Here is a 26,596-nt window from a genome sequence, read left to right on the forward strand (position 1 = left end):
TGCAGTGGAGTTTTGGACACATGCCCCCTTTGTTATTGAGATGCCCTATTGGTTGGCCAGGTGGGTGTGTATGTTGTGCCCTTCGAGAGGGTGTGTGTTCCAAACTTTCTTCTGCGATTGGTAAAGGGGTGTTTTAAGTAGAGCAGGTTCACATGTATTAGTTACAGCCTGATGAAACGACCTATATGGTCGAGAAACGCGTTGCTGTTTTTATTTGTGTCACAATAAAATTTTGACATTTTACAAGTACTTGCTCTACGTTCTTTATTCATCCACCATGGACTATAAACTTTCCATTGGGAGTTCTGTTATCGAGCCTGCTGCACTGGGATTGGCCATTACACTGCAACTGTGCTACGTTTGACTCCTTACAACCGCTGATTGGCATCTGGTATTCACGTGGTCTGATCAGTGTTTTAGTCTGTCAGGTGACTTGAGGTCCCGGCCTGCGCTGTTAGGCTCTACTCAAGTGCCGCTCTCTATGTGAGCACCCTCCTGGTCTGAGCCTGTGACCGATATCTGTGCATCTCTTTATCCAGACGATATTGCTTTATGAGGCGCCTCTTTATCTGTCTCTACAGGTCTTGTTTATCGTTCCTCCATTACAAGAGTGCTGCCTTCGTCTATGGTTTGTCCGTGATTTGTTTGCGCACCTCTTTTAGAGGCACCGTGCCCTATCCCATTTGAAATTAGATAATAGAAGTAAATTAGAGAGTTGTTTAAAATTGCATAATCTTTCTAAATCATGAAAGAAAAAAAATTGGGGTTCATGTCCCTTTAAGTATACAAGAATTGGTTTTTATTTCCCAGGATTCTGACAATATGAATAAACCACAATCTCAATAATAAAAATAGAAGGCCTAGCCTTTTTGAAATAGCTTTATTTGTACTGTAATGAAAAAAAATAATGCACACCCATAAAAAAGTGTTCAAAGACAGGATTTTATTTTACAATCAAAGCTTATAAAAGGTAAACTGTTCCTTGACTAAACCTGCCTGTTTGTCAAGCAATAGTTACATTCCATGAACATGTCCTCTTTTTTGCTTATATTAGTGGGAGTCTGGGTAATCTTTGTTAGTAATAAATGACTACATTGTCTGTATTGTTGAAGTGAAGTGCTGTTCTAGTGTCCCATATATTACGTTGGCTTATACTGTAGGAACACAGGAGTCTGTTCCAATCCATTTTTGTGATATTTATGAGGACTATGATTGCTTTGAACAATGTAGTTTTATATACGAGTCATCAAGCTCAGGCCTGTTAAGGGTACACTTTAAAATACATTCTGTAATCCATATTAAAAAGAACTACATTAAAATGTGTTGTTTTTTTTGTTTTTTTTCTTTGATTGAAAAAATATGAAGTCAATTTAAACTACTATACCAGCTCATTGGTTTTTCCTACAAATCCTGAATGAGCATTAACACTAATGTGCAGTAACACACATCAGCAAATGCACATTAGTAAGTGCAGTCTAGCCAAGCAGCTTTTTCACAAATATGACAGAAAGGTATTGAGTAAAGTCTCCCTATAAGGGACAGTAAATGTAAACATGTTTATATCATAGATAGGTAGGGTTTACTTTTAAACATGTCTCTCTCTTTATATGACAGTCAATCACTTGTTTGAATCTTAATTGTACTTTTACAATGAGTCTGGGAGGGCTCTCCCAAAGGTTTTATTTTGTTTGTGTTTCCGCCTGTCTTATTTACTATTTATATAAAGTGCTCCCGGTTTAACAAGTGAATTAGGGTGGATGGTCCTTGATTTAGTTATAAGTAAAATTAGTATTCATACAAGTGATTCTGACTGTCGTATAAAGATAGGTTATATGTTTAAAAGAAAAACTATCTTTATATGAAGTAAACAAAAACTACATTCACTGTCCCTTTAATTTCTAGACTTTTCTGATTTATATGTAGGGTTAGTTCGTCCCTCATTTTCTGATACATTTTTCCTGACTGGATCCAACAGAGGCCCACTGCACGGGAGTTGTTGAAGCATCGGTTCATTTTGAGATACAATAAAAAAACGTCCTTTCTTATGGAGCTGGTGGAACGATATAGACGATGGAAATCACAGGGTCACCGTGAGGATTCTAGCTCGGATGAATCTGATTTGTGAGTTACAGACGGTTTTCACTGCTTTAATACAGATATCTCTTATAGTAAAGCTCTTGGGAATGTTGCGTGTTCTTTTAAAGGGACAGTCTAGTCAAAAGTAAACTTTCATGATTCAGATAGGGCATACAATTTTAAACAACTTTCCTATTTACTTTTATCATCAAATTTGCTTTGTTCCCTTGGTGGTATTTTTGAAAAGCTAAACCTAGCTAGGCTCAAACTGATTTCTAAACAGTTGAAAACTGCCTCCTAGCTCAGAGCATTTTGAAAGTTTTTCACAGTTAGACTGTGCTAGTTCACATGTGTCATATAGATAACATTGTGCTCACTCCCGTGAAGTTATTTAGGAGTCTTCACTGATTGACTACACTGCATGTCTGTCAAAGGCACTTAGATAAGGAGGCTGTCTGCAAAGGCTTAGATACAAGGTAATCACAGAGGTAAAAAGTATATTAATATAACTGTGTTGGTTATGCATAAACAGGGAATGGGTAATAAAGGGATTATCTATCTTTTTAAATAAGAAAAATTTTGGTGTAGACTGTCCCTTTAATTATGTTACATTCTGAAAATAAAATATTTATATCTTAGCCATTTCATTTGATCTTTTTTTGAATTATAGGGACAATGAAGACGACCGAAACCAGAACCAGATGCCCACGTGGTCCTTCCCAGAAACCATTCGCCTTTCATCTTTGAGCAAAATGCAATGGGGATATCAGAAGGTGACTTGTTAATATATTATTTACAAAGGTCTAGAGTAGAAGCTTATCAATAGCGCATAGTGCCTTTTCTTTTACTAGACCTCGCACAAAGAATAATGCAGAATCTATTATTACAAGTGGAGGGTTAAATATTTTAACCAGTACATCTTAATGCAGCTGACACTTTTTTAGAACACCCTATTCTTTTAAAGGATAGTGCAGGGAGTTCTATTAACGTGCTCATTGGGCTCATATTACAAGTGGTGTATTAAGTGTTGCGCTCGAGAGCAACCCAGAATAGCACTGTAAAATTTAGCAGTTTTAGAGACCGGAAGTAAATCATTAGTTTGCGTAATACAACACATGAAAATGCTTTGGAATTAAAGGTTTACAAAGTTTTGAAAAGGCTATGTGGCAGAAGTAAAGGAATGTAGTTATGACAAAGGGCGAGAATGGGAAGGGGTCAAAGGTATATGTGTGTGTATATATGTTTATGTGAAGTCTGTGTGTGTATGTGTTTATGTGAAGTCTGTATGTGTATATACGTGTATGTTTATGTGAAGTCTGTGTTTGTGTATATTTGTGTGTATGTGAAGTCTGTGTGTGTGTGTGTATATATGTGTGTGTGTGTGTGTATATACGTGTATGTTTATGTGAAGTCTATGTGTGTGTATATATGTGTGTATATGAAGTCTGTGTGTGTATATACGTGTATGTTTATATGAAGTCTGTGTGTGTGTGTATATTTGTGTGTATGTGAAGTCTGTGTGTGTGTGTATATATGTGTGTATGTGAACTGTGTGTGTGTATATATGTGTGTATGTGAAGTGTGTGTGTGTGTGTATATATGTGTGTATGTGAAGTCTGTGTGTGTGTGTGTGTGTGTATATATGTGTGTATGTATATATGTGTGTATGTGAAGTCTGTGTGTGTATATACGTGAATGTTTATGTGAAGTCTGTGTGTGTATGTGAAGTCTGTGTGTGTATATACGTGTATGTTTATGTGAAGTCTGTGTGTGTGTATATATGTGTGTATGTGAAGTCTGTGTGTGTGTATGTGAAGTCTGTGTGTGTATGTGAAGTATCTGTGTGTGTGTGTATATACGTGTATGTTTATGTGAAGTCTGTGTGTGTGTATATATGTGTGTATGTGAAGTCTGTGTGTGTATGTGAAGTCTCTGTGTGTGTGTGTGTGTGTGTGTGTGTGTATATATACGTGTATGTTTATGTGAAGTCTGTGTGTGTGTGTGTGTGTGTGTGTGTACATGTGAAGTCTTTTATACTTTCACTAAAATAGTATAGCCCAGAACTATATGAAGAACTTCATTACGTGAGCATCTTTTTAGCACTTGAGCGATTACCCAATTTTACTGCTCACTCTCATAGAAGTCTATTATGTGAGGGACGTAACACAACTGTGCTATCCGACATGCAAATGTTAGCTCGCCCTATACTATTGCTCAAGCAATTAAAGATTAACTTTAAACTTGTAATATGAGAACAAAAATAGAAGCGCTTTTGATTGCACAAGAGTGATGTTAATTCACAATAGTGCTGATATTTTTGGGCCACATTTGTAATCCAGCCAAATCTGTTTTAAAAATATATTAGTTATTTCTGACATAAGAGTACATGTGAGTGATGGCTAGAAACCCATACAGATCATTATTTAATTGTAATGTTTTTTTCTAGCATTTTAGCATTATTTAATCAGACAAGGAGGCCTATTTATTAAAGGTCTGTCGGACCTGATCCGACACTGCGGATCAGGTCCGACAGACCTCGCTGAATGCGGAGAGCAATACGCTCTCCATATTCAGTATTGCACCAGCAGCTCTTGTGAGCTGCTGGTGCAACGCCGCCCCCTGCAGATTTGCGGCCAAGCAGGGGGGTGTCAATCAACCTGATCGTACTCGATCGGGTTGAATTGCGGCGATGTGTGTCCGCCTGCTCAGAGCAGGTGGACAGGGTTATGGAGCAGCTGCTTCATAACTGCTGTTTCTGGCGAGCCATTTACTGTACCCACACATATTATATACCGTTTTTCTTGCCATTAAATGGACTTTCTAAAGATACCATTATATTCATCAAATCTTACAATTTACTATAAAAAATGTTATAATATATGAGAAAAAAATGAGAAAAAAAGACACACTTTTTCTAACTTTGACCCCCAAAATCTGTTACACATCTACAGTTTAGTTTCTAATGTTTACGTTCTTTGCTTTTTTTTACAAGTTATAGGGCAATAAATACAAGTAGCACTTTGCTATTTCCAAACCATTTTGTTTATCAAAATTAACGATTGTTATATTGAAACACTGATATCTGTCAGGAATCCCTGAATATCCCTTGACATGTTTATATTTTTATTTTAGTAGACAACCCAAAGTATTGATCTAGGCCCATTTTTGTATATTTCATGCCACCATTTTACCGCCAAATGCGATCAAATTAAAAAAAATTGTTCACTTTTTCACAAACTTTTTCACAAACTTTAGGTTTCTCACTGAAATTTTTTACAACTTGTGCAATTATGACACAAATGGTTGTAAATGCTTCTCTGGGATCCCCTTTGTTCAGAAATAGCAGACATTTATGGCTGTGGCATTACTTTTTGCTAATTAGAAGACTGCTAAATGCCGCTGCGCACCACACTTGTATTAGGCCCAGCAGTGAAGGGGTTAATAAGGTAGCTTGTATGGTTAATTTTAGTGTAGTAGACAACCCAAAGTATTGATCTAGGCCCATTTTGATATATTTCAAGCCACCATTTTACCGCCAAATTCGATCAAATAAAAAAAATCGTTCAATTTCTTCTGTTAAGTGTGATCAGTCCACGGGTCATCATTACTTCTGGGATATTACTCCTCCCCAACAGGAAGTGCAAGAGGATTCACCCAGCAGAGCTGCATATAGCTCCTCCCCTCTACGTCACTCCCAGTCATTCTCTTGCACCCAACGACTAGATAGGATGTGTGAGAGGACTATGGTGATTATATTTAGTTTTATATCTTCAATCAAAAGTTTGTTATTTTAAAATAGCACCGGAGTGTGTTATTACCTCTCTGGCAGAGTTTGAAGAAGAATCTACCAGAGTTTTGCTATGATTTTAGCCGGAGTAGTTAAGATCATATTGCTGTTCTCGGCCATCTGAGGAGTGAGGTAAACTTCAGATCAGGGGACAGCGGGCAGATGAATCTGCATAGAGGTATGTAGCAGTTTTTATTTTCTGACAATGGAATTGATGAGAAAATCCTGCCATACCGATATAATGTCATGTATGTATACTTTACACTTCAGTATTCTGGGGAATGGTACTTCACTAGAATTACACTGTAAGAAATACATAAAGCTGTTTAATAACTAGAGATTATGTTTAACGTTTTTGCTGGAATGTAAAATCGTTTTCATTTGCTGAGGTACTGTGTGAATAAATGTTTGGGCACTATTTTTCCACTTGGCAGTTGCTTAATCTGTTTTTCTGACAGTTTCTGTTCTCCCTCACTGCTGTGTGTGAGGGGGAGGGGCCGTTTTTTGGCGCTTTTACTATGCATCAAATATTTCAGTCAGCAACTCATTGTATTCCCTGTATGATCCGGTTCATCTCTACAGAACTCAGGGGTCTTCAAAACTTATTTTGAGGGAGGTAATTTCTCTCAGCAGAGCTGTGAGAATTATAGTTTGACTGAGATAAAAAACGTTTATTCTGTAATTTGTTTCCTGCTTTCAGAATTTGTTATCTTTGCTAATGGGATTAAACCTTTGCTAAAGTTGTGTTGTTTACAAGGATTGAGGCTATAACTGTTTCAATTTATTAATTTTCAACTGTCATAGATCTTCTGTGCTTCTTAAAGGCACAGTACGTTTTAATATTATTCTAATTGAATTGTATTTCCAAGTTGCAAGTTTATTTGCTAGTGTGTTAAACATGTCTGATTCAGAGGATGATACCTGTGTCATTTGTTGCAATGCCAAAGTGGAGCCCAATAGAAATTTATGTACTAACTGTATTGATGCTACTTTAAATAAAAGTCAATCTGTACAAATTAAACAAATTTCACCAAACAATGAGGGGAGAGTTATGCCGACTAACTCGCCTCACGTGTCAGTACCTACATCTCCCGCTCAGAGGGAGGTGCGTGATATTGTAGCGCCGAGTACATCTGGGCGGCCATTACAAATCACATTACAGGATATGGCTACTGTTATGACTGAGGTTTTGGCTAAATTACCAGAACTAAGAGGTAAGCGTGATCACTCTGGGGTGAGAACAGAGTGCGCTGATAATATTAGGGCCATGTCAGACACTGCGTCACAGGTGGCAGAACATGAGGACGGAGAACTTCATTCTGTGGGTGACGGTTCTGATCCAAACAGACTGGATTCAGATATTTCAAATTTTAAATTTAAACTGGAAAACCTCCGTGTATTACTAGGGGAGGTGTTAGCGGCTCTGAATGATTGTAACACAGTTGCAATACCAGAGAAAATGTGTAGGTTGGATAAATATTTTGCGGTACCGACGAGTACTGAGGTTTTTCCTATACCTAAGAGACTTACTGAAATTGTTACTAAGGAGTGGGATAGACCCGGTGTGCCGTTCTCACCCCCTCCGATATTTAGAAAAATGTTTCCAATAGACGCCACCACAAGGGACTTATGGCAAACGGTCCCTAAGGTGGAGGGAGCAGTTTCTACCTTAGCTAAGCGTACCACTATCCCGGTGGAGGATAGCTGTGCTTTTTCAGATCCAATGGATAAAAAGTTAGAGGGTTACCTTAAGAAAATGTTTGTTCAACAAGGTTTTATATTGCAACCCCTTGCATGCATTGCACCGATCACGGCTGCAGCGGCATTCTGGATTGAGTCTCTGGAAGAGAACATTGGTTCAGCTACTCTGGACGACATTACGGACAGGCTTAGAGTCCTTAAACTATCTAATTCATTCATTTCGGAGGCCGTAGTACATCTTACTAAACTTACGGTGAAGAATTCAGGATTCGCCATTCAGGCACGCAGGGCGCTGTGGCTAAAATCCTGGTCAGCTGATGTTACTTCTAAGTCTAAATTGCTTAATATACCTTTCAAAGGGCAGACCTTATTCGGGCCCGGGTTGAAAGAGATTATCGCTGACATTACAGGAGGTAAAGGCCATGCCCTGCCTCAGGACAAAGCCAAAGCCAAGACTAGACAGTCTAATTTTCGTTCCTTTCGTAATTTCAAAGCAGGAGCAGCATCAACTTCCTCTGCACCAAAACAGGAAGGAGCTGTTGCTCGCTACAGACAAGGCTGGAAACCTAACCAGTCCTGGAACAAGGGCAAGCAGACTAGGAAACCTGCTGCTGCCCCTAAAACAGCATGAATTGAGGGCCCCCGATCCGGGATCGGATCTAGTGGGGGGCAGACTTTCTCTCTTCGCCCAGGCTTGGGCAAGAGATGTTCAGGATCCCTGGGCGCTAGAGATAATATCTCAGGGATACCTTCTGGACTTCAAATACTCTCCTCCAAGAGAGAGATTTCATCTGTCAAGATTGTCAACAATCCAGACAAAGAAAGAGGCGTTTCTACGCTGCGTACAAGAGCTCTTGTTAATGGGAGTAATCCATCCAGTTCCACGATCGGAACAGGGACAGGGGTTTTACTCAAATCTGTTTGTGGTTCCCAAAAAAGAGGGAACTTTCAGACCAATCCTGGACTTAAAGATCCTAAACAAATTCCTAAGAGTTCCATCGTTCAAGATGGAGACTATTCGGACAATTTTACCTATGATCCAAGAGGGTCAATACATGACCACTGTAGATTTAAAAGATGCTTACCTTCACATACCGATTCACAAAGATCATTATCGGTACCTAAGGTTTGCCTTCCTAGACAGGCATTACCAGGTTGTGGCTCTTCCATTCGGAGTGGCTACAGCTCCAAGAATCTTCACAAAGGTTCTGGGTGCTCTTCTGGCGGTACTAAGACCGCGGGGAATCTCGGTAGCTCCATACCTAGACGACATTCTGATACAAGCTTCAAGCTTTCAAACTGCCAAGTCTCATACAGAGTTAGTGCTGGCATTTCTAAGGTCACATGGATGGAAGGTGAACGAAAAGAAAAGTTCACTCGTTCCACTCACAAGAGTTCCCTTCCTGGGGACTCTTATAGATTCTGTAGAAATGAAGATTTACCTGACAGAGGACAGGCTAACAAGACTTCAAAGTGCTTGCCGCACCCTTCATTCCATTCAACACCCGTCAGTGGCTCAATGCATGGAGGTAATCGGCTTAATGGTAGCGGCAATGGACATAGTACCCTTTGCACGCTTACACCTCAGACCACTGCAACTGTGCATGCTAAGTCAGTGGAATGGGGATTACTCAGACTTATCCCCTTCTCTGAATCTGGATCAAGAGACCAGAAATTCTCTTCTATGGTTGCTTTCTCGGCCACATCTGTCCAGGGGGATGCCATTCAGCAGACCAGACTGGACAATTGTAACAACAGACGCCAGCCTTCTAGGTTGGGGTGCCGTCTGGAATTCTCTGAAGGCTCAGGGACAATGGAGTCAGGAGGAGAGTCTCCTGCCAATAAACATTCTGGAATTGAGAGCAGTTCTCAATGCCCTCCTGGCTTGGCCCCAGTTGACAACTCGGGGGTTCATCAGGTTTCAGTCGGACAACATCACGACTGTAGCTTACATCAACCATCAGGGAGGGACAAGAAGCTCCCTAGCTATGATGGAAGTATCAAAGATAATTTGCTGGGCAGAGTCTCACTCTTGCCACCTGTCAGCAATCCACATCCCGGGAGTGGAGAACTGGGAGGCGGATTTCTTAAGTCGTCAGACTTTTCATCCGGGGGAGTGGGAACTTCATCCGGAGGTCTTTGCCCAAATACTTCGACGTTGGGGCAAACCAGAGATAGATCTCATGGCGTCTCGACAGAACGCCAAGCTTCCTCGTTACGGGTCCAGATCCAGGGATCCAGGAGCAGTCCTGATAGATGCTCTGACAGCACCTTGGGACTTCAGGATGGCTTACGTGTTTCCACCCTTCCCGTTGCTTCCTCGATTGATTGCCAGAATCAAACAAGAGAGAGCATCAGTGATTCTAATAGCACCTGCGTGGCCACGCAGGACTTGGTATGCAGACCTGGTGGACATGTCATCCTGTCCACCTTGGTCTCTACCTCTGAAACAGGACCTTCTGATACAGGGTCCCTTCAAACATCAAAATCTAACTTCTCTGAAGCTGACTGCTTGGAAATTGAACGCTTGATTTTATCAAGACGTGGATTTTCTGAGTCAGTTATTGATACCTTAATACAGGCTAGGAAACCTGTTACCAGAAAGATTTACCATAAGATATGGCGTAAATACCTATATTGGTGTGAATCCAAAGGTTACTCTTGGAGTAAGGTTAGGATTCCTAGGATATTGTCTTTTCTACAAGAAGGTTTAGAAAAGGGTTTATCTGCTAGTTCATTAAAGGGACAGATCTCAGCTCTGTCCATTCTGTTACACAAACGTCTGTCAGAAGTTCCTGACGTCCAGGCTTTTTGTCAGGCTTTGGCCAGAATTAAGCCTGTGTTTAAAACTGTTGCTCCACCATGGAGTTTAAACCTTGTTCTTAATGTTTTACAGGGCGTTCCGTTTGAACCCCTTCATTCCATTGATATAAAGTTGTTATCTTGGAAAGTTCTATTTTTAATGGCTATTTCCTCGGCTCGAAGAGTCTCTGAATTATCAGCCTTACATTGTGATTCTCCTTATTTGATTTTTCATTCGGATAAGGTAGTCCTGCGTACTAAACCTGGGTTCTTACCTAAGGTAGTTACTAACAGGAATATCAATCAAGAGATTGTTGTTCCTTCTTTATGCCCAAATCCTTCTTCAAAGAAGGAACGTCTACTGCACAACCTGGATGTAGTCCGTGCTCTAAAATTTTACTTACAGGCAACTAAGGAATTTCGACAAACGTCTTCTCTGTTTGTCATTTACTCTGGGCAGAGGAGAGGTCAAAAAGCTTCCGCTACCTCTCTTTCTTTTTGGCTTCGTAGCATAATTCGTTTAGCTTATGAGACTGCTGGACAGCAGCCTCCTGAAAGAATTACAGCTCATTCTACTAGAGCTGTGGCTTCCACTTGGGCCTTCAAGAATGAGGCCTCTGTTGAACAGATTTGCAAGGCTGCAACTTGGTCTTCGCTTCATACTTTTTCCAAATTTTACAAATTTGACACTTTTGCTTCATCGGAGGCTATTTTTGGGAGAAAGGTTCTTCAGGCAGTGGTTCCTTCTGTATAAAGAGCCTGCCTATCCCTCCCGTCATCCGTGTACTTTTGCTTTGGTATTGGTATCCCAGAAGTAATGATGACCCGTGGACTGATCACACTTAACAGAAGAAAACATAATTTATGCTTACCTGATAAATTCCTTTCTTCTGTAGTGTGATCAGTCCACGGCCCGCCCTGTTTTTAAGGCAGGTAAATATTTTTTAATTTATACTCCAGTCACCACTTCACCCTTGGCTTTTCCTTTCTCGTTGGTCCTTGGTCGAATGACTGGGAGTGACGTAGAGGGGAGGAGCTATATGCAGCTCTGCTGGGTGAATCCTCTTGCACTTCCTGTTGGGGAGGAGTAATATCCCAGAAGTAATGATGACCCGTGGACTGATCACACTACAGAAGAAAGGAATTTATCAGGTAAGCATAAATTATGTTTTTTCACTTACTTTGGGTTTCTCACTGAAATTATTTACAAACAGCTTGTGCAATTATGACACAAATGGTTGTAAATGCTTCTCTGGGATCCCCTTTGTTCAGAAATAGCAGACATATATGGCTTTGGCATTGCTTTTTGGTAATTAGAAGACTGCTAAATGCTGCTGCACACCACACTTGTATTATGCCCAGCAGTGACAGCGTTAATTAGGTAGCTTGTAGGGAGCTCGAAGGGTTAATTTTAGCTTTAGTATAAAGATCAGCCTCCCACCTGACACTTCCCACCCCCTGAACCCTCCCAAACAGTTCTCTTCTCTCCCCTGCCTAACAATTGACCCCGCCATCTTAAGTACTGGCAGAAAGTCTGCCAGTACTAAAATGAAAGGCTTTTTTATTTAAAAAAATATATATATTTTGCTGTGTAGGATCTCCCCTTAGCCCCCAACCTCCCTGATCCCCCCCCCCCAAATTGCTCTCTAACTCTCCCCCCACTTACTATTCACCACAATTTTGGGTACTTGCAGCTGTCTGCCAGTACCCACTTTGCAATCAAATGTGGCCTTTTTTAAAAAAAAAAAAACATCACTTTTACTGTAGTGTAGCTGCCCTCCTCCATACCCTACCCCCCTTCCAGATCCCTTTTCAAAAATTATTCCTCCCTTCTCTGGCAGCCCCCCACCCTCTCCCACCATTATTTTTTTTTATATGCGGCCAGATCGCAGGCGCACGCACGCACACACGCACATGCCACCCAACAGGCATTTCCCACTGATGGCTGGAAGCTCGCCAGTGATGGGCCGCCCACCCGCCTCCCTGCAGCTGCTCCCACTCACCAACGATTGGCACCATTGCTGGCCTATGCAGAGAGGACCACAGAGTAGCTCTCTCTGCATTGGTGTGCCAAAAAAGGTATTGCAGTGATGCCTCAATATCGAGGCATCACTGCAATACCTTGAAAGCAGCTGGAAGCGATCAGGGTCGCTTCCACCACTTGAAACCCCTGAGGACATACAGGGTACGTCCTTGGTCGTTAACTGACCTTTTTGTAGGACGTACCCTGTACGTTCTTGGTTGTTAAGGGGTTAAACAATAACAATTTTGGTATAGACTGTTCCTTTAATATTTGTAGAAATAAATAGGTTGCATCTCTGAGCTCCATTCCCACTCCTTTGCAAAAATGGCTGTGTGTTCTCCACAGAAAGCGTTGGCAGTTCGTGGCATTATAAAGTAGATGAGTGGGGGTAGTGTAATACTTTCTAATATTATAACATTCTGCTATCCAAAGCACAAATTAATTTCATAATTTAATATAAACTTATTTAATGGTAATTTGAGCAATAGACATTGACATTTTTTAATAATAGCACATTTTAGCTTTGTTCTGGCTAAAATGTTTAGCCGGGTGGTGCATCCTTTACAATGATCCTGGGCTGTTTCATGCATTTATGAAAATATAATCATATGCATTTGGTGTAAATCATTTCAGTACCCAGCAGGACACTATTTCTCATTATGACCCATACACAGATTATAGTTCAATAAGTAGCTGCTCCTCCAGATAATTGTACATTTTGCAATCATTTTTAAATATAAAAAAACTTCATAAAAACGTAATTTTCCAATAAATGCTTATAAAGTAAAGGTGTCACTTTATTTGCCTTTTTGAACTGCAGCAGTAAAACTTTATTAAGCAGTCCTAAGAGCACCTATTCAAACTTAATTTTGCCTTGTTTTTGCTGTATTTAGGTTGTGTATGTAACTCTTGTCTTAGTCTAGGAGACTTGAAACTGTGCGGTTCAGTTCTGCAGAAAAGTGTTTTGTCCCCAACTCTGCTTGAACACTTAGCAAGGCCACTGAGCCAAATATTCTTTCATATATTTGTCATTTAGATAAAAGCTTTTATAAGTAGTGACGCTATATTAGAAGTGGAAGTTTTTTAATCCCCCACACCTGTTACAGATCAACAAAAATCAAGTTATTAAAATGTAAGGATACCAACGATGCTGACTTTAACAGCTTAGATTATATTTCTGCTACATTCATGATCATATTGTTTTTGTACATTGTCTTGCAGCCACAGGAAGCGATTCAGCGTCTGCCAAGATCACGCTGCTTATCCGCATTAGTTGCACCTGTCTTTCAGGAGGTGAGATCTGCGTGTGGCTTAATAGTTTTAAAGGGTCATTAAACTATTTTTTTATATACATAGCTTACTGTATATCCTCAGTTAAGATTTGTATTGCAGAAGATCTGCAATTCCAGAGGTAAACTGGAGTATGCTTTCCTTGCTTTATTTGCTGTATTCAGTCAGTGAGCAGATCTAAATAAGATCCTGCACGGACCTAAAATATCCCACTGCAGCATATGTATGTATGCAGGAGGCACTACAACAATACCATAAATTACGGAAATGCATGGAAAAATAATGTTATAAATTAAAGGGACATAAAACCCAGAAGTTTTCTTTCATGATTCAGGCAGAGCACACAGTTTTAAACAACTTTCCAATTTACATCTATTATCTAATTTGCTTTGTTCTCTTGGTATCCTTTGCTAAAAAAAAAGCATAGCTAGTTAGGCTCAGGAGCAGCAAATTGTATTGTATCTGAATCATGAAATTGTAGGTCTTTATGTCCCTTTAAGGTGACCATATACTGTAGCTGCCAGGAATAATCATTTTAATAGGCGGTAACGTAGAATATTATATAAAATAATTCTGTTTATGGTAAATACAACTGTATAGTGTATTGTTCGCTTCTTTTTTTCATCTCTGTCTCCAAAGTGTGACTGTATTATGGTGTGCTCTGTCTTCATGCACTGCATATTTATTTGTAAGATGCTGCATAAAAGTGGACTTTTGTGTGGTGTGTAGCAACCTGTTATACAAATGGGATTTGTTTCTGTTGCATGGAATAATAATAATTATTATTATTATTATTATTATTATCTGTTATTTGTAGAGTGCCAACAGATTCTGCAATTCTAATAAACGTTTGCTTCCTTTTATTTTTTTATTGATTTGACAGCAGCTGTAAAAATGGTTTACATTTGAATAAGTAACGCAGCAAGTGGGAGGTTCAGTCACACTGAAGGCAGCCACTCTCCCTTGTTAAGGCTCAGATGGTTTGAGTAACGCTGCCACTTAAGCATGGGAGGAGATCGATGAAGGCAAGTGGTCCCCTTCGGGTTGGCTGAACTTCTTACTGCTGATTACAATAACAAAAGCTGGTGTCATGGGGGCGGATGGTGGAAGCTGCAATACAGAAAATTCAGAGGTAACACAATTTTGAATTATATTTGAAGGGGTATTATATATTTTCATGCTGAAAGGAATCTGTTGGCATGAGCTTGTATATAAATAACCTTTACTGTACTTTAGACTCAGAATGTGATTACAGATGAAATGTTTAAACATACATAGTGAAATAAATGCAATGTATTTATTTTTCCTAGTTTTCCTGTAATTTACTTTTAAATATTGCAGATATTTTTCAATGCAGCAGCTAATTTATAATGCATATATACCTGTAGATAAATTACATATTTTTTTGTGTAGGTATCCATATGGCAAAGAAATCGGTTGCCCCTAAAATATTATGGCAGAGTTTCCATTGATGTTGTTCACCGTTTTCAGACAATTATAGTGTTAAAACTACATTCTCTAATCTAGTGGTGGGCAGTGCTGCTCCCCTGGGGGCACTAATAAGCATAAGAGTTGGAAGATGGGCGCTAGTAGGGTGTTAAGTTTTTCCCCCCCACTTTTTTTTGCTCCATTGACTTCTATGGGTGAATAGGTTATTGCCCGTGCAATATTCTAAGTTTGGCTTTTTATGTGCATTGGGGTAGCGTGTGAGCGAAAAACGTTTACTTTAAACTTGTAATACGAGCCCAACCCAAATCATGATGAAAAATATATTAAATAAACATAGGAGTCTGACATAGATGCAAATAAATTCGTTCATTACATATTTGTGTATCTTTTGCAGCAGAGTCCTTTAAATGTGTTAAAGTTGCTGCTCTAAGATACTAAATTTTCTCTAACACCAACTTACAACTTACTTACAACTTAAAATAGAGAGACGGTTACTTTTAACACCTTATGAAATTTTTATGGCAGTTGTAAAGCTGAATGAGGAAGCATGTAAAGTGGGCGAAAAATAGAACCCAGTAACATCAGCTAAATAATTTTTAAAGATTTGCATCTCAGTGGCACCTTGGTTTATGTGTTTTAGTGTTGTGTATGTAACTGTAAATAACCATTTATAATACTTTGATGAGACAGTACACTGTGTGAATGACAGAAGATGAAAGTAAATAAATGTCTGCAACATGTTTAACTCTGTGACAAAAACGGCTCTTTATATTCTCCCCTTTGTAGCTGAGGGAGCAGCGCTCTGCTGGTGCTTTCGGATCTATGCAGGAGCTTGAAAATGCCTTCAGTTTGGCTGAGGAATCAAGTCCAGGAATCACAGACCAGCTCATAGCTCATCTAGTTCAACGTGTGCAGAGGTAAAACAGGAAGCATATAGCCACCCTGTTACTGTTTGCTAACCCATAGATTGTTTCTTAAAATGGATGTGCAGAAACTGACCAAGCAAATGAGAAATCATAAAAGATTATTTTCTTCTCTATTACTTATGGTCAAAGCTGAAATAGCTAACTGGAAACACAATAGGGAAGTGTAAATCAAAATGTCTTTCTAATGATACGGTGAGTCCATGGATCATCATCAATTACTGTTGGGAATATCACTCCTGGCCAGCAGAAGGAGGCAAAGAGCACCACAAAAAAGCTGTTAAAGGGATAGTAAACCCCCAAATTTTCTTTTATGATTCAGATAGAACATACAATTTGAAACAACTTTCCAATTTAATTCTATTATCAAATTTTCTTCATTCTCTTGTTATCCATTGCTGAAGGGACAGCATTACACTACTGACAGGAAGCTGAAAATATCTATTTAGCCAATCACAAGAGACAAATGTGTGCAGGCACCAATTAGCAGCAGCTCCCACTATGATATGTGGGTATTCATTTTTTACAAGTGATACTAAGAGAACGAAGCACATTTGAAAATAGAAGTGAATTTAAAAGTGTCTTAAAATGACACGCTCTATCTGAATCATGGAAGTTTAATTTTGACTTTCCTATCCCTTGTAAGTATCACTTCCCTTCCCACAAACCCCAGTCATTCTCTTTGCCTGCGGTGCAAGGCGGAGGTGAAGTGTTCGGTGTCTGATAAGAATTTTCTTCAATAAAGATTTTAATATTTTAAAACAGAGCAGGTTTGCTCTGATCTTTCCTTGGGTCTAGCCATACTCCACGTCAGTCTTTTCAGTAGAGCAGTGGTGGCTTTTAAGCATTTGAGAACTTGCGGGGTAAAATCCTCACTGCGTTTTCTCAAACAGTTTTGCTGCCCTATTCAGAAAGCCTGAGTAAGTTTACCTAGTCTAGTTGGCCCTATAGAGTTAATTGCAGGGCTGATAGCAGGCACTGTGGACGTTGGGAGACTGTTTGCTAACTTTATTTCTTTGGCTCATTGGGTGTCCTTAAAGGGACAGTCTAGTCCAAAATAAATGTTTATGATTCAGATAGAGAATGTAATTTTAAACAATTTTCCAATTTACTTTTATCACCAATTTTGCTTTGAACTCTTGGTTCAAAGCTAAACCTAGGAGGTTCATATGCAAATTTCTAAGCCCTTGAAGGTTGCCTCTTCTCTCAGGGCATTTTGACAGTTTGCCACCACTAGAGAGAGTTAGTTCATGTGTTTCATATAGATAACCCTGTGCTCATGCACGTGGAGTTCAGGTGATCCAGCTCTGATTGGCTAAAATGGATGTCTGTCAAAAGAACTGAAATAAGGGGCAGTCTGCAGAGGTTTAGATACAAGGTAATCACAGAGTTAAAAAGTGTATTTATATAACTGTGTTGGTTGTGCAAAACTAGGGAATGGGTAATAAAGGGATTATCTATCTTTTTAAACAATAAAAATTCTGGTGTAGACTGTCCCTTTAACTTTGGTTGATTCCAGTTAAGGAATATTTAAGGATTATGTTGTTTATTTAAACTGATTTGCGGTTACACTTTTATGTGCAAAATTTTCTTTGTGGTCTGAATGGCCGCTGGGACCGCCCCTGATTACTGAGTGGCGGTCTTTTTCTTCAGAAACGGAAGCCTGTTTAGGTGCGCTTTCCTGTGAGTTGTGGAGTAGCTACCCAGCTCAGTCGACTCTGCTTCAGTGGAGTTACTTGCAGCCTTTTGATTGCGGAGTTCCGGTGTGTAAACCCGAGCATATTCTTTTTCACCTCCAGCTCTGTCGGCAGGATCAGGTTGGCACCTCAGCCTGAGGTGTAGAGTGTGCCTGGGTGTAGAGTAACTTATTTGCTTTTTGTACAAATATCTTTTAAAGGGGCAGTAACGTTTTTTAGTAAAACCCTAACTATTTTTTTAAAAAAAGGGCTGTTTTGTTATTTTTATTTTTTGGTGTTCTTATCTGCATTATGATGGATCAAGAGGCTTTGCAGAGTGTTACAGGTAGGCTCTGTTTTGATTCCCAAGTGGAACCGCCAGTACCTTTTTGTTCTTCATGTATTGAAAGAACTTTGTGTTACAGGGATAGACTTTTTGATACTGAGCCATCATTAGCTAAGGTGGATGCTGTTCAGGTGTCTCCTGCATCAGATATGCCACAGCTTTCTCCTCAAGCGTCCCAATCTTTGTCGTCCACACATGCAGTGCCCTGCGTTTCCTCTCATGCTCTGGTTGGAGTTTCTTTGCAAGATATTGCCGCCCAAGTATCCTCTGCAGTATCTGAGGCACTGTGTGCTTTTCCCATGCTGCAGGGAAAGCGCAAAAGGAAATTTAAAGAATCGGTTAGTAAGGTTTCTGATCCAGTTGTGGCTACTCAGGGTACTTCCTCTCAGAAGTCTGAAGAGGAAGATACTTCGGTAGCATCGGGGGAAATCTCAGATTTAGACAGTGTAATTCCTTCTTCTGACGCTGAAGTTGTATCCTTCAGATTTAAGCTGGAACACCTCCGTATGTTACTTAAGGAGGTTTTTGCTACCTTGGACGACTCCGACATGACTGTCGTAGTTAATCCAAAGAAGGCTAGTAAACTGAACAAGTACTTTGATGTTCCCTCTGTGGTGGAGGTATTTCTGGTCCCAGACTGTGCTACAGAAATCATTGCACGGTAATGGGAGAGGCCTGGAATTCCTTTTTCTCCATCTCCCATTTTCAAGAAGATGTTTCCTATAGCTGACTCCATTAAGGAGTCGTGGCAGACGGTTCCAAAGGTGGAAGGGGCAATCTCCACTTTGGCTAAGAGGACCACTATTCCCATAGAGGATAGTTGTTCTTTTAAGGATGCGATGGATAAGAAGTTGGAGGCATTACTAAAGAAGATGTTTGTCCACCAAGGTTTCCAGTGGCAACCTGTGGTGTGTATTACCACTGTCACCAGTGCGGCAGCCTACTGGTTTGATGCCTTGTCTGATTCTATTCAGACAGATACTCCTCATGAGGAGATCCAGGACAGGATTAAGGCTCTTAAATTAGCCAATTCCTTTATCACGAATGCTTCCTTACAAGTTGTTAAGTTGAGAGCAAAAATGTCTGGTTTTGCAGTTCTAGCCCGCAGAGCCTTATGGTTGAAGTCCTGGTCTGCGGATGTCTCATTTAAGTCCAAGCTCTTGGTGATTCCCTACAAGGGTAAGACCTTGTTTGGATCTGGCTTGGCTTAGATTATTTCTGATATTACAGGAGGAAAGGAATCTTTTTTTTTTTTTTTTTTTTTTTTTTCTTCCTCAGGATAAGAAGAGCAAGCAGAGAGGACGTCAGAGTAATTTTAGTTCCTTTTGTAACTTCAGATGTAAACCCTCCCCTCCCTCCTCCAAGCAGTATCAATCCAAGTGTTCCTGGAAGCCTGGTCAGTCTTGGAACAAGGGGAAGCAGTCTAAGAAACCAGCAACTGATTCCAAGTCTGCATTAAGGGGCAGCCCCCGATCCATGAGCGGATGCAGTAGGGGGCAGACTTTCTCAATTCACTCAAGCCTGGATACGAGATGTTCCGGATTCCTGGGCGGTGGACATCATATACAAATAGAATTCAAGACTTTCCCTCCCAGGGGCAGATTTCTTCTCTCAAGATTATCTGTAGACCAGGTAAAGAAAGAGGCGTTCTTAAATTGTGTCAAGGACCTTTCTGCCCTTGAAGTAATAGTTCCAGTTCCTCCGCAGGAACAGGGTCTTTCAGACCAATTTTAGACCTGAAATGTCTAAACAAATTCCTCAGAGTACCATCCTTCAAGATGGAAACTATACGTTCCATTCTTCCCTTGGTCCAAGAGGGTCAGTTCATGACAACCATAAACCTAAAGGATGCGTACCTTTATGTTCCCATTCACAAGGATCATCACAAGTTTCTGAGATTCACCTTCTTGGACAATCATTTTAAGTTTGTTGCTCTTCCTTTCGGCCTTGCAACAGCTCCCAGAATTTTCTCAAAGGTTCTGGGGGCTCTATTGGCAGTTATCCAGTCTCAGGGCATTGCAGTGGCGCCGTATCTGGACGACATTCTGGTTCAGTCGCCGTCCTTTCAACAAGCAAACTCTCATATGGAGCCTTTGTTGTCTTTTCTTCGCTCCCACGGATGGAAGGTGAATCTGGGAAAAAGTTATCTGGTTCTAGCTACAAGGGTAGTGTTCTTGGGAACACTAATAGATTCCCTATTGATGAAAATATTTCTGACAGAGGTCAGAAAATCCAAGATTTTCGACTCTTGCCTTGCCCTTCAGTCCTCTCCTTGGTCGTCAGTGGCTCAATGTATCGTGGTAATTGGTTTGATGGTAGCTTCCATGGACATCATTCCGTTCTCTGTGTTCCATCTCAGAGTTTTGCACTTATGCATGCTAAGACAATGGAATGGGGACTATGCAAATCTGTCTCCGCGAATAGATCTTGATCAGGCGACAAGAGACTCTCTTCCATGGTGGTTGTCTCAGGAACACCTCTCCCAGGGAACTTGCTTCCGCAGACCTTCTTGGGTGATTGTGACCACAGATGCCAGCCTGCTGGGTTGGGGAGCAGTCTGGCGCTCATTGAAGGCTCAGGGTCTATGGACTCGGGAGGAGTCCATTCTACCCATAAACATCCTGGAGGTGAGGGCGATCTTCAATGCTCTACTGGCCTGGCCTCAGTTAGCTTTAGCTCGGTTTATCAGGTTCTAGTAAAAAAACATAACATCGGTGGCGTACATCAACCACCAGGGAGGAACACGGAGTTCCTTGGCCATGACAGAGGTGGCCCGAATTATTCAGTGGGCAGAGACCCACAACTGCTGTCTATCGGCAATCCACACAGACTTTTCATCCCGGGGAGTGGGAGCTCCATCCGGAGGTGTTCTCCAGCTTGACCCTCAAGTGGGGGCGGCCTGAACTGGATCTCATGGCATCTCGGCAGAATGCCAAGCTTCCGAAGTAGGGTTCGAAGTCAATGGATCCTCAGGCCCCCCTGATAGATTCCCTGGCGGTCCTTTGGAATTTCAGTCTAGCCTACCTGTTTCCCCCATTCGCTTTTCTTCCACGAGTCATTGCTCGGATCAAGCAGGAGAGGGCGTTGGTGATTCTCATAGCACCGGCGTGGCCTTGCAGGATCTTGTATGCAGACCTAGTGGAAATGTAATCTTTTCCACCTTAGAGACTACCTGTGAGGAAAGACATTCTACTTCAGGGTCCCTTTCTTCATCCAAATCTGCTTGGAGATTGAACGCTTAATTTTATCTAAGCGCGGGTTCTCAGAACCGCTCATTGAGACCTTGATCCAGGCTTGTAAGCCTGTGACAAGACGGATTTACCATAAGATATGGTGTAAATATCTGTATTGGTGTGAATCCAGGGCTACTCTTGGAATAGAGTCAGGATTCCTAGGATTTTTTCTTTACTCCAGGAGGGTCTGGATAAGGGTTTGTCAGCAAGTACTCTGAAAGGTCAGATTTCTGCCTTGTCTATTTTGTTGCATAAGCGTCTGGCGGATGTTCCAGATGTGCAATCATTTTGTCAGGCCTCTGTTTAAACCTGTTACTCCTCCCTGGAGTCTTAACCTTATTCTTAAAGTTTTACAGCAGTCTCCTTTTGAGTCTATGCATTCCTTAGTTATTAAGATGTTATCTTGGAAGGTTCTGTTTCTTGTTGCCATTTCTTCTGCTCGGAGAGTCTCTGAACTCTCGGCGTTGCAGTGTGATTCCCCTTACCTTATATTTCATTCTGATAAGTTGGTTTTGCGTACTAAGTTAGGTTTCCTTCCTAAAGTGGTGTCGGACAGGAATATTAATCAGGAAATCGTTGTTCCTTCCTTGTGTCCTAACCCTTCTTCTCATAAGGAGCATTTGCTGCACAACCTAGATGTGGTGCCTGCGCTGAAATTCTACTTGCAGGCGACTAAGGACTTTCGTCAGTCTTCTGCTTTGTTTGTCTGTTTCTCTGGGAAACGCAAGGGTCAGAAAGCTACGGCTACTTCCATTTCGCTCTGGCTGAAGAGTATAATTCGTTTGGCCTATGAAACTACTGGACAGCAGCCTCCTCAGAGAATAACGTCTCATTCCACGAGGGCTGTTTCTTCTTCCTGGGCTTTCAAAAATGAAGCTTCTGTGGAACTAATTTGCAAGGCTTCAACTTGGTCCTCTCTACATTTTATAAATTTGATACTTTTGCTTCGGCTGAGGCTTCTTTTGGGAGAAAGGTTCTTCAAGCAGTGGTGCCTTCTGTTTAGGTTGCCTATCTTGTCCCTCCCGTATCATCTGTGTCCTCTAGCTTGGGTATTGATTCCCAACAGTAATTGATGATGATCCGTGGAATCACTGTGTCATTAGAAAGAAAACTAAATTTATGCTTACCTGATAAATTTCTTTCTTTCTTGACACAGTGAGTCCACAGCCCACCCTGTTTTTCAGACAGTTTTTTGGTATATAAACCTCAGGCACCTCTGCACCTTGTGTTACTCCCTTTCTCTCCTTTCCCTTGGTCGAATGACTGGGGTTTGTGGGAAGGGAAGTGATACTTAACAGCTTTGCTGTGGTGCTCTTTGCCTCCTCCTGCTGACCAGGAGTGATATTCCCAACAGTAATTGATGATGATCTGTTGACTCACTGTGTCAAGAAAGAAATACATTTATCAGGTAAGCATAAATTTCGTTATTTATTTTAATGATTCAGAGGCAGCGGTTTTGCAACAATGCTTTTAACAATTTTGTACACTTTTGAGCACTACATAGTGGTAGGGCTGGAGAGAAAGACAGCCCAGTCCTAAATCATTTTTGTATACAATAAAGTCTTACTTGCTGCTTACCTGACTACACTGCTCCTTTAAAGGGACATTATACACTAGATTTTTCTTTGCATAAATGTTTTGTAGATGATCCATTTATATAGCCCATACAGTTTTTTTTTTGGGGGGGGGGGGTTAATTGGATAGTTTTGCTTATTTTTAAATAACATTGCTCTGATTTTCAGACTCCTAACCAAGCCTCAAAGTTTTAGGAGAATATCGACATATACCTACTCCAGCTTGCTTCTGTTTGTGTAAAGGGTCTTTTCATATGCAGGGAGGGGGATTGTCTGCTATTTCCAATAACCTTTTAAACAGAGCTAAACTGGAAGCTTCTAAGTAAGTTTTTAAACCGTTATATACTAGATTTTTATATCCGTATCTGTGCATATTATTCTTTATAGTAGTGTCTATTACATGCAGTTATATGAAAATTGGTGTATACTGTCCCTTTAAAGTGAAGCAATATTGTCTATTTTACAGAAACCCCACTATCACACCATCAATGCATCTGTTAATCTTGTGATAACACCCTTTGTACCCTGTATGGGGACAACCTAACAGTACTATTCCAGTCCATTAGAAACCCTTTGTTTCAAGCAGATTTTTAGACTCGGGAGTCTTGAAACCCACATGGGTGTGTTTCAGAGTAGCATAACTTGGCTCTATGCATATTTTGCAGTGTTAAAGATTTTGTGACTGCTAAGTCAATGTCACTGACATGTAAATATTTTTTTTTTGTTTAATATAAATGTAAAAATACTGCTCAGGTCACACTTTCAAATTGTAAAACTTGTATACAATTTACATAAGGACATCAGAATTTCTTAAATATGTTACTGAACTTCTGGTCATCCTTGTTTTGGGTGTCCAAAGTCTTGTATTACTCTGTGTTGTTCTGGTTCTATGTGTGTATCTATAAGTGAGTATGAGTGAGAGTGTATGTATATGTATGTCGTGTGAATGTTTGTATGAGTGTGTTTGTGCATGAGTAACTTTTTCCGTAATTTGCCTATTGTAAGGTAGGCACTAGTTGTGTTCCTCTTTAAATGTGCACATACATTTTATTCACTTGGCCAAAATTTGGAAAGGGGTCAGTCTATCTCAAGTGGTCCAAAAATTGTAAAGTTGGTTGCTTGACCATTTTTAATTTTCCCAACATTTTTTTAATTTTCTTAATACATAGATTATGTATTAAAATACTATGTATTGGTATTGCAAAACCACCAGTTTTTTATTTTATTTTACTTGGTTTAACCACGACAGGTATCTTTGTGTCATGGTGCACAACAAATTTTGTTTATACAGATGTTTATGGAAAGTGCAATATAGAAATTAATTTCAGTTGTGAACTGACAAATTGTTTATTCATCAGGGTTTTCTTCTACAACCTATAGCGTGCATTGTTCCAGTAACTACTGCAGCAGATTTTTGGTTTGAGGCTCTAGCGGAGTCTCTTAAGGTTGAGACTCCATTAGATGATATTTTGGATAGAATTAAGGCTCTCAAGCTAGCTAATTCTTTTATTACAGATGCCGCTTTCCAAATGGCTAAATTAGCAGCAAAGAATGCAGGCTTTGCCATTTTAGCGCGTAGAGCGTTATGGCTTAAGTCTTGGTCTGCTGATGTGTCATCTAAATCCAAGCTTTTAGCTATTCCCTTTAAGGGTAAGACCCTATTCGGGCCTGAACTAAAGGAGATAATTTCTGACATTACTGGAGGTAAAGGTCATGCCCTTCCTCAGGACAAGACTGTTAAGATGAGGACCAAACAGAATAATTTTCGTTCCTTTCGAAACTTTAAAGGCGGTCCCATTACTTCCTCATCCGCCTCCAAGCAGGAGGGGAACTTTGCTCAATCTAAGTCAGTCTGGAGACCTAACCAGACCTGGAATAAACGTAAACAAGCCAAGAAGCCCGCTGCTGCTACCAAGACAGCATGAAGGGGCAGTCCCCAATCCGAGACCGGATCTAGTAGGGGGCAGACTTTCTCTCTTCGCTCAGGCTTGGGCAAGAGACGTTCAGGATTCCTGGGCATTAAAAATTGTGACCCAGGGGTATCGTCTAGAATTCAAGGATTGTCTCCCAAGAGGGAGATTTCATTTTTCACGTTTGTCTGTAGACCAGACAAAAAGAGACCTATATACCATGGGTGTAATCTGCCCTGTTCCAAAATTAGAACAAGGGCAGGGGTTTTACTCCAATCTGTTCGTGGTTCCCAAAAAAGAGGGAACCTTCATACCGATTTTAGATCTCAAAAGTCTAAACAAATTTCTCAGAGTCCCATCGTTCAAGATGGAGAACATACGAACAATTTTACCAATGATCCAGGAGGGTCAATATATGACCACCGTGGATTCGAAGGATGCGTATCTTCACATTCCTATCCACAAAGATCATCACCAGTTGCTCAGGGTCGCTTTCCTGGACAAACATTACCAGTTTGTGGCCCTTCCTTTCGGGTTAGCCACAACTCCCAGAATTTTCCCAAAGGTGCTAGGGTCCCTTCTGGTGGTTCTAAGGCCGTGGGGCATAGCAGTGGCGCCCTATCTGGATGCCACTTACCATCTAGCCAAATCTCACAAAGACATCGTGTTGGCTTTTCTAAGAACTCACGGGTGGAAGGTGAACATAAAAAAGAGTTCACTAGTTCCTCTGACAAGAGTTCCATTCCTAGGAACTCTGATAGACTCGGTAGATATGAAAGATCTTAACTACTTGCCGAGCACTTCATTCCATTCCTCGGCCATCAGTGTTGCAGTGTATGGAGGTCATTGGGTTAATTGTAGTGGCAATGGACATAGTTCCGTTTGCTCGCTTACATCTCAGACCACTGCAGCTGTGCATGCTCAGACAGTGGAATGGGGATTATGCGGATTTATCTCCGCGGATAAATCTGGATCTAGAGACCAGAGACTCTCTTCATTGGTGGTTGTCACAGGATCATCTGTCCCAGGGAATGTGCTTCCGCAGGCCAGCATGGGTCATAGTGACGACGGACGCCAGCCTCTTCGGCTGGGGTGCAGTCTGGAATTCTCTGAAGGCTCAGGGTGTGTGGACTCAGGAGGAGTCCCTACTACCAATAAATATTCGGGAACTGAGAGCAATATTCAACGCACTTCAAGCGTGGCCTCAGCTGGCTTCGGCCAAATTCATAATATTCCAGTCGGACAATATCAGGACTGTAGCATATATCAATCATCAAGGGGGAACAAAGAGTTCTCTAGCGATGATAGAGGTTTCCAAAATAATTTGATGGGCAGAGACTCACTCTTGCCATCTATCAGCAATATATATCCCAGGAGTGGAGAACTGGGAAGCGGATTTTCTAAGTCGCCAGACTTTTCATCCGGGGGAGTGGGAGCTCCATCCGGAGGTGTTTGCAAAATTGATTCATCAATGGGGCACACTGGAATTGGATCTGATTGCATCTCGTCAGAATGCCAAACTTCCTTGTTACGGGTCCAGATCAAGGGATCCTCAAGCAGTACTGATAGATGCTCTAGCAGTACCTTGGTCGTTCAACCTGGCTTATGTGTTTCCTCCTTTCCTCTCCTACCTTGTCTGATTGCCAGAATCAAACAGGAGAGGGCTTCGGTAATCTTGATAGCTCCTGCGTGGCCACACAGGACTTGGTACACAGATCTGGTGGAAATGTCATCTCGGCGACCGTGGATATTGCCACTGAGACAGGACCTTCTCAGTCAGGGTCCGTTCCAACATCCAAATCTAAT

General features: G+C 40.9%; 1 protein-coding gene across 2 annotated transcripts in view; it reads left to right on the forward strand.

Moving 5' to 3' along the window:
- The window catches only part of STK25 (serine/threonine kinase 25), a 139,980-nt gene that overhangs the window by 85,985 nt on the left and 27,399 nt on the right, over nucleotides 1-26,596 (forward strand). For both annotated transcript variants that reach the window (XM_053709894.1, XM_053709895.1), the window contains exons 7-10: nucleotides 1,976-2,121; nucleotides 2,747-2,849; nucleotides 13,611-13,682; nucleotides 15,915-16,045. In XM_053709894.1, the coding sequence (XP_053565869.1) occupies nucleotides 1,976-2,121; nucleotides 2,747-2,849; nucleotides 13,611-13,682; nucleotides 15,915-16,045 (452 nt within the window). The remainder of the gene's footprint in view (nucleotides 1-1,975; nucleotides 2,122-2,746; nucleotides 2,850-13,610; nucleotides 13,683-15,914; nucleotides 16,046-26,596) is intronic.

This window comes from Bombina bombina, chromosome 4, assembly GCF_027579735.1.
Source record: "Bombina bombina isolate aBomBom1 chromosome 4, aBomBom1.pri, whole genome shotgun sequence".
In the NCBI taxonomy this organism is placed as follows: domain Eukaryota; kingdom Metazoa; phylum Chordata; class Amphibia; order Anura; family Bombinatoridae; genus Bombina; species Bombina bombina.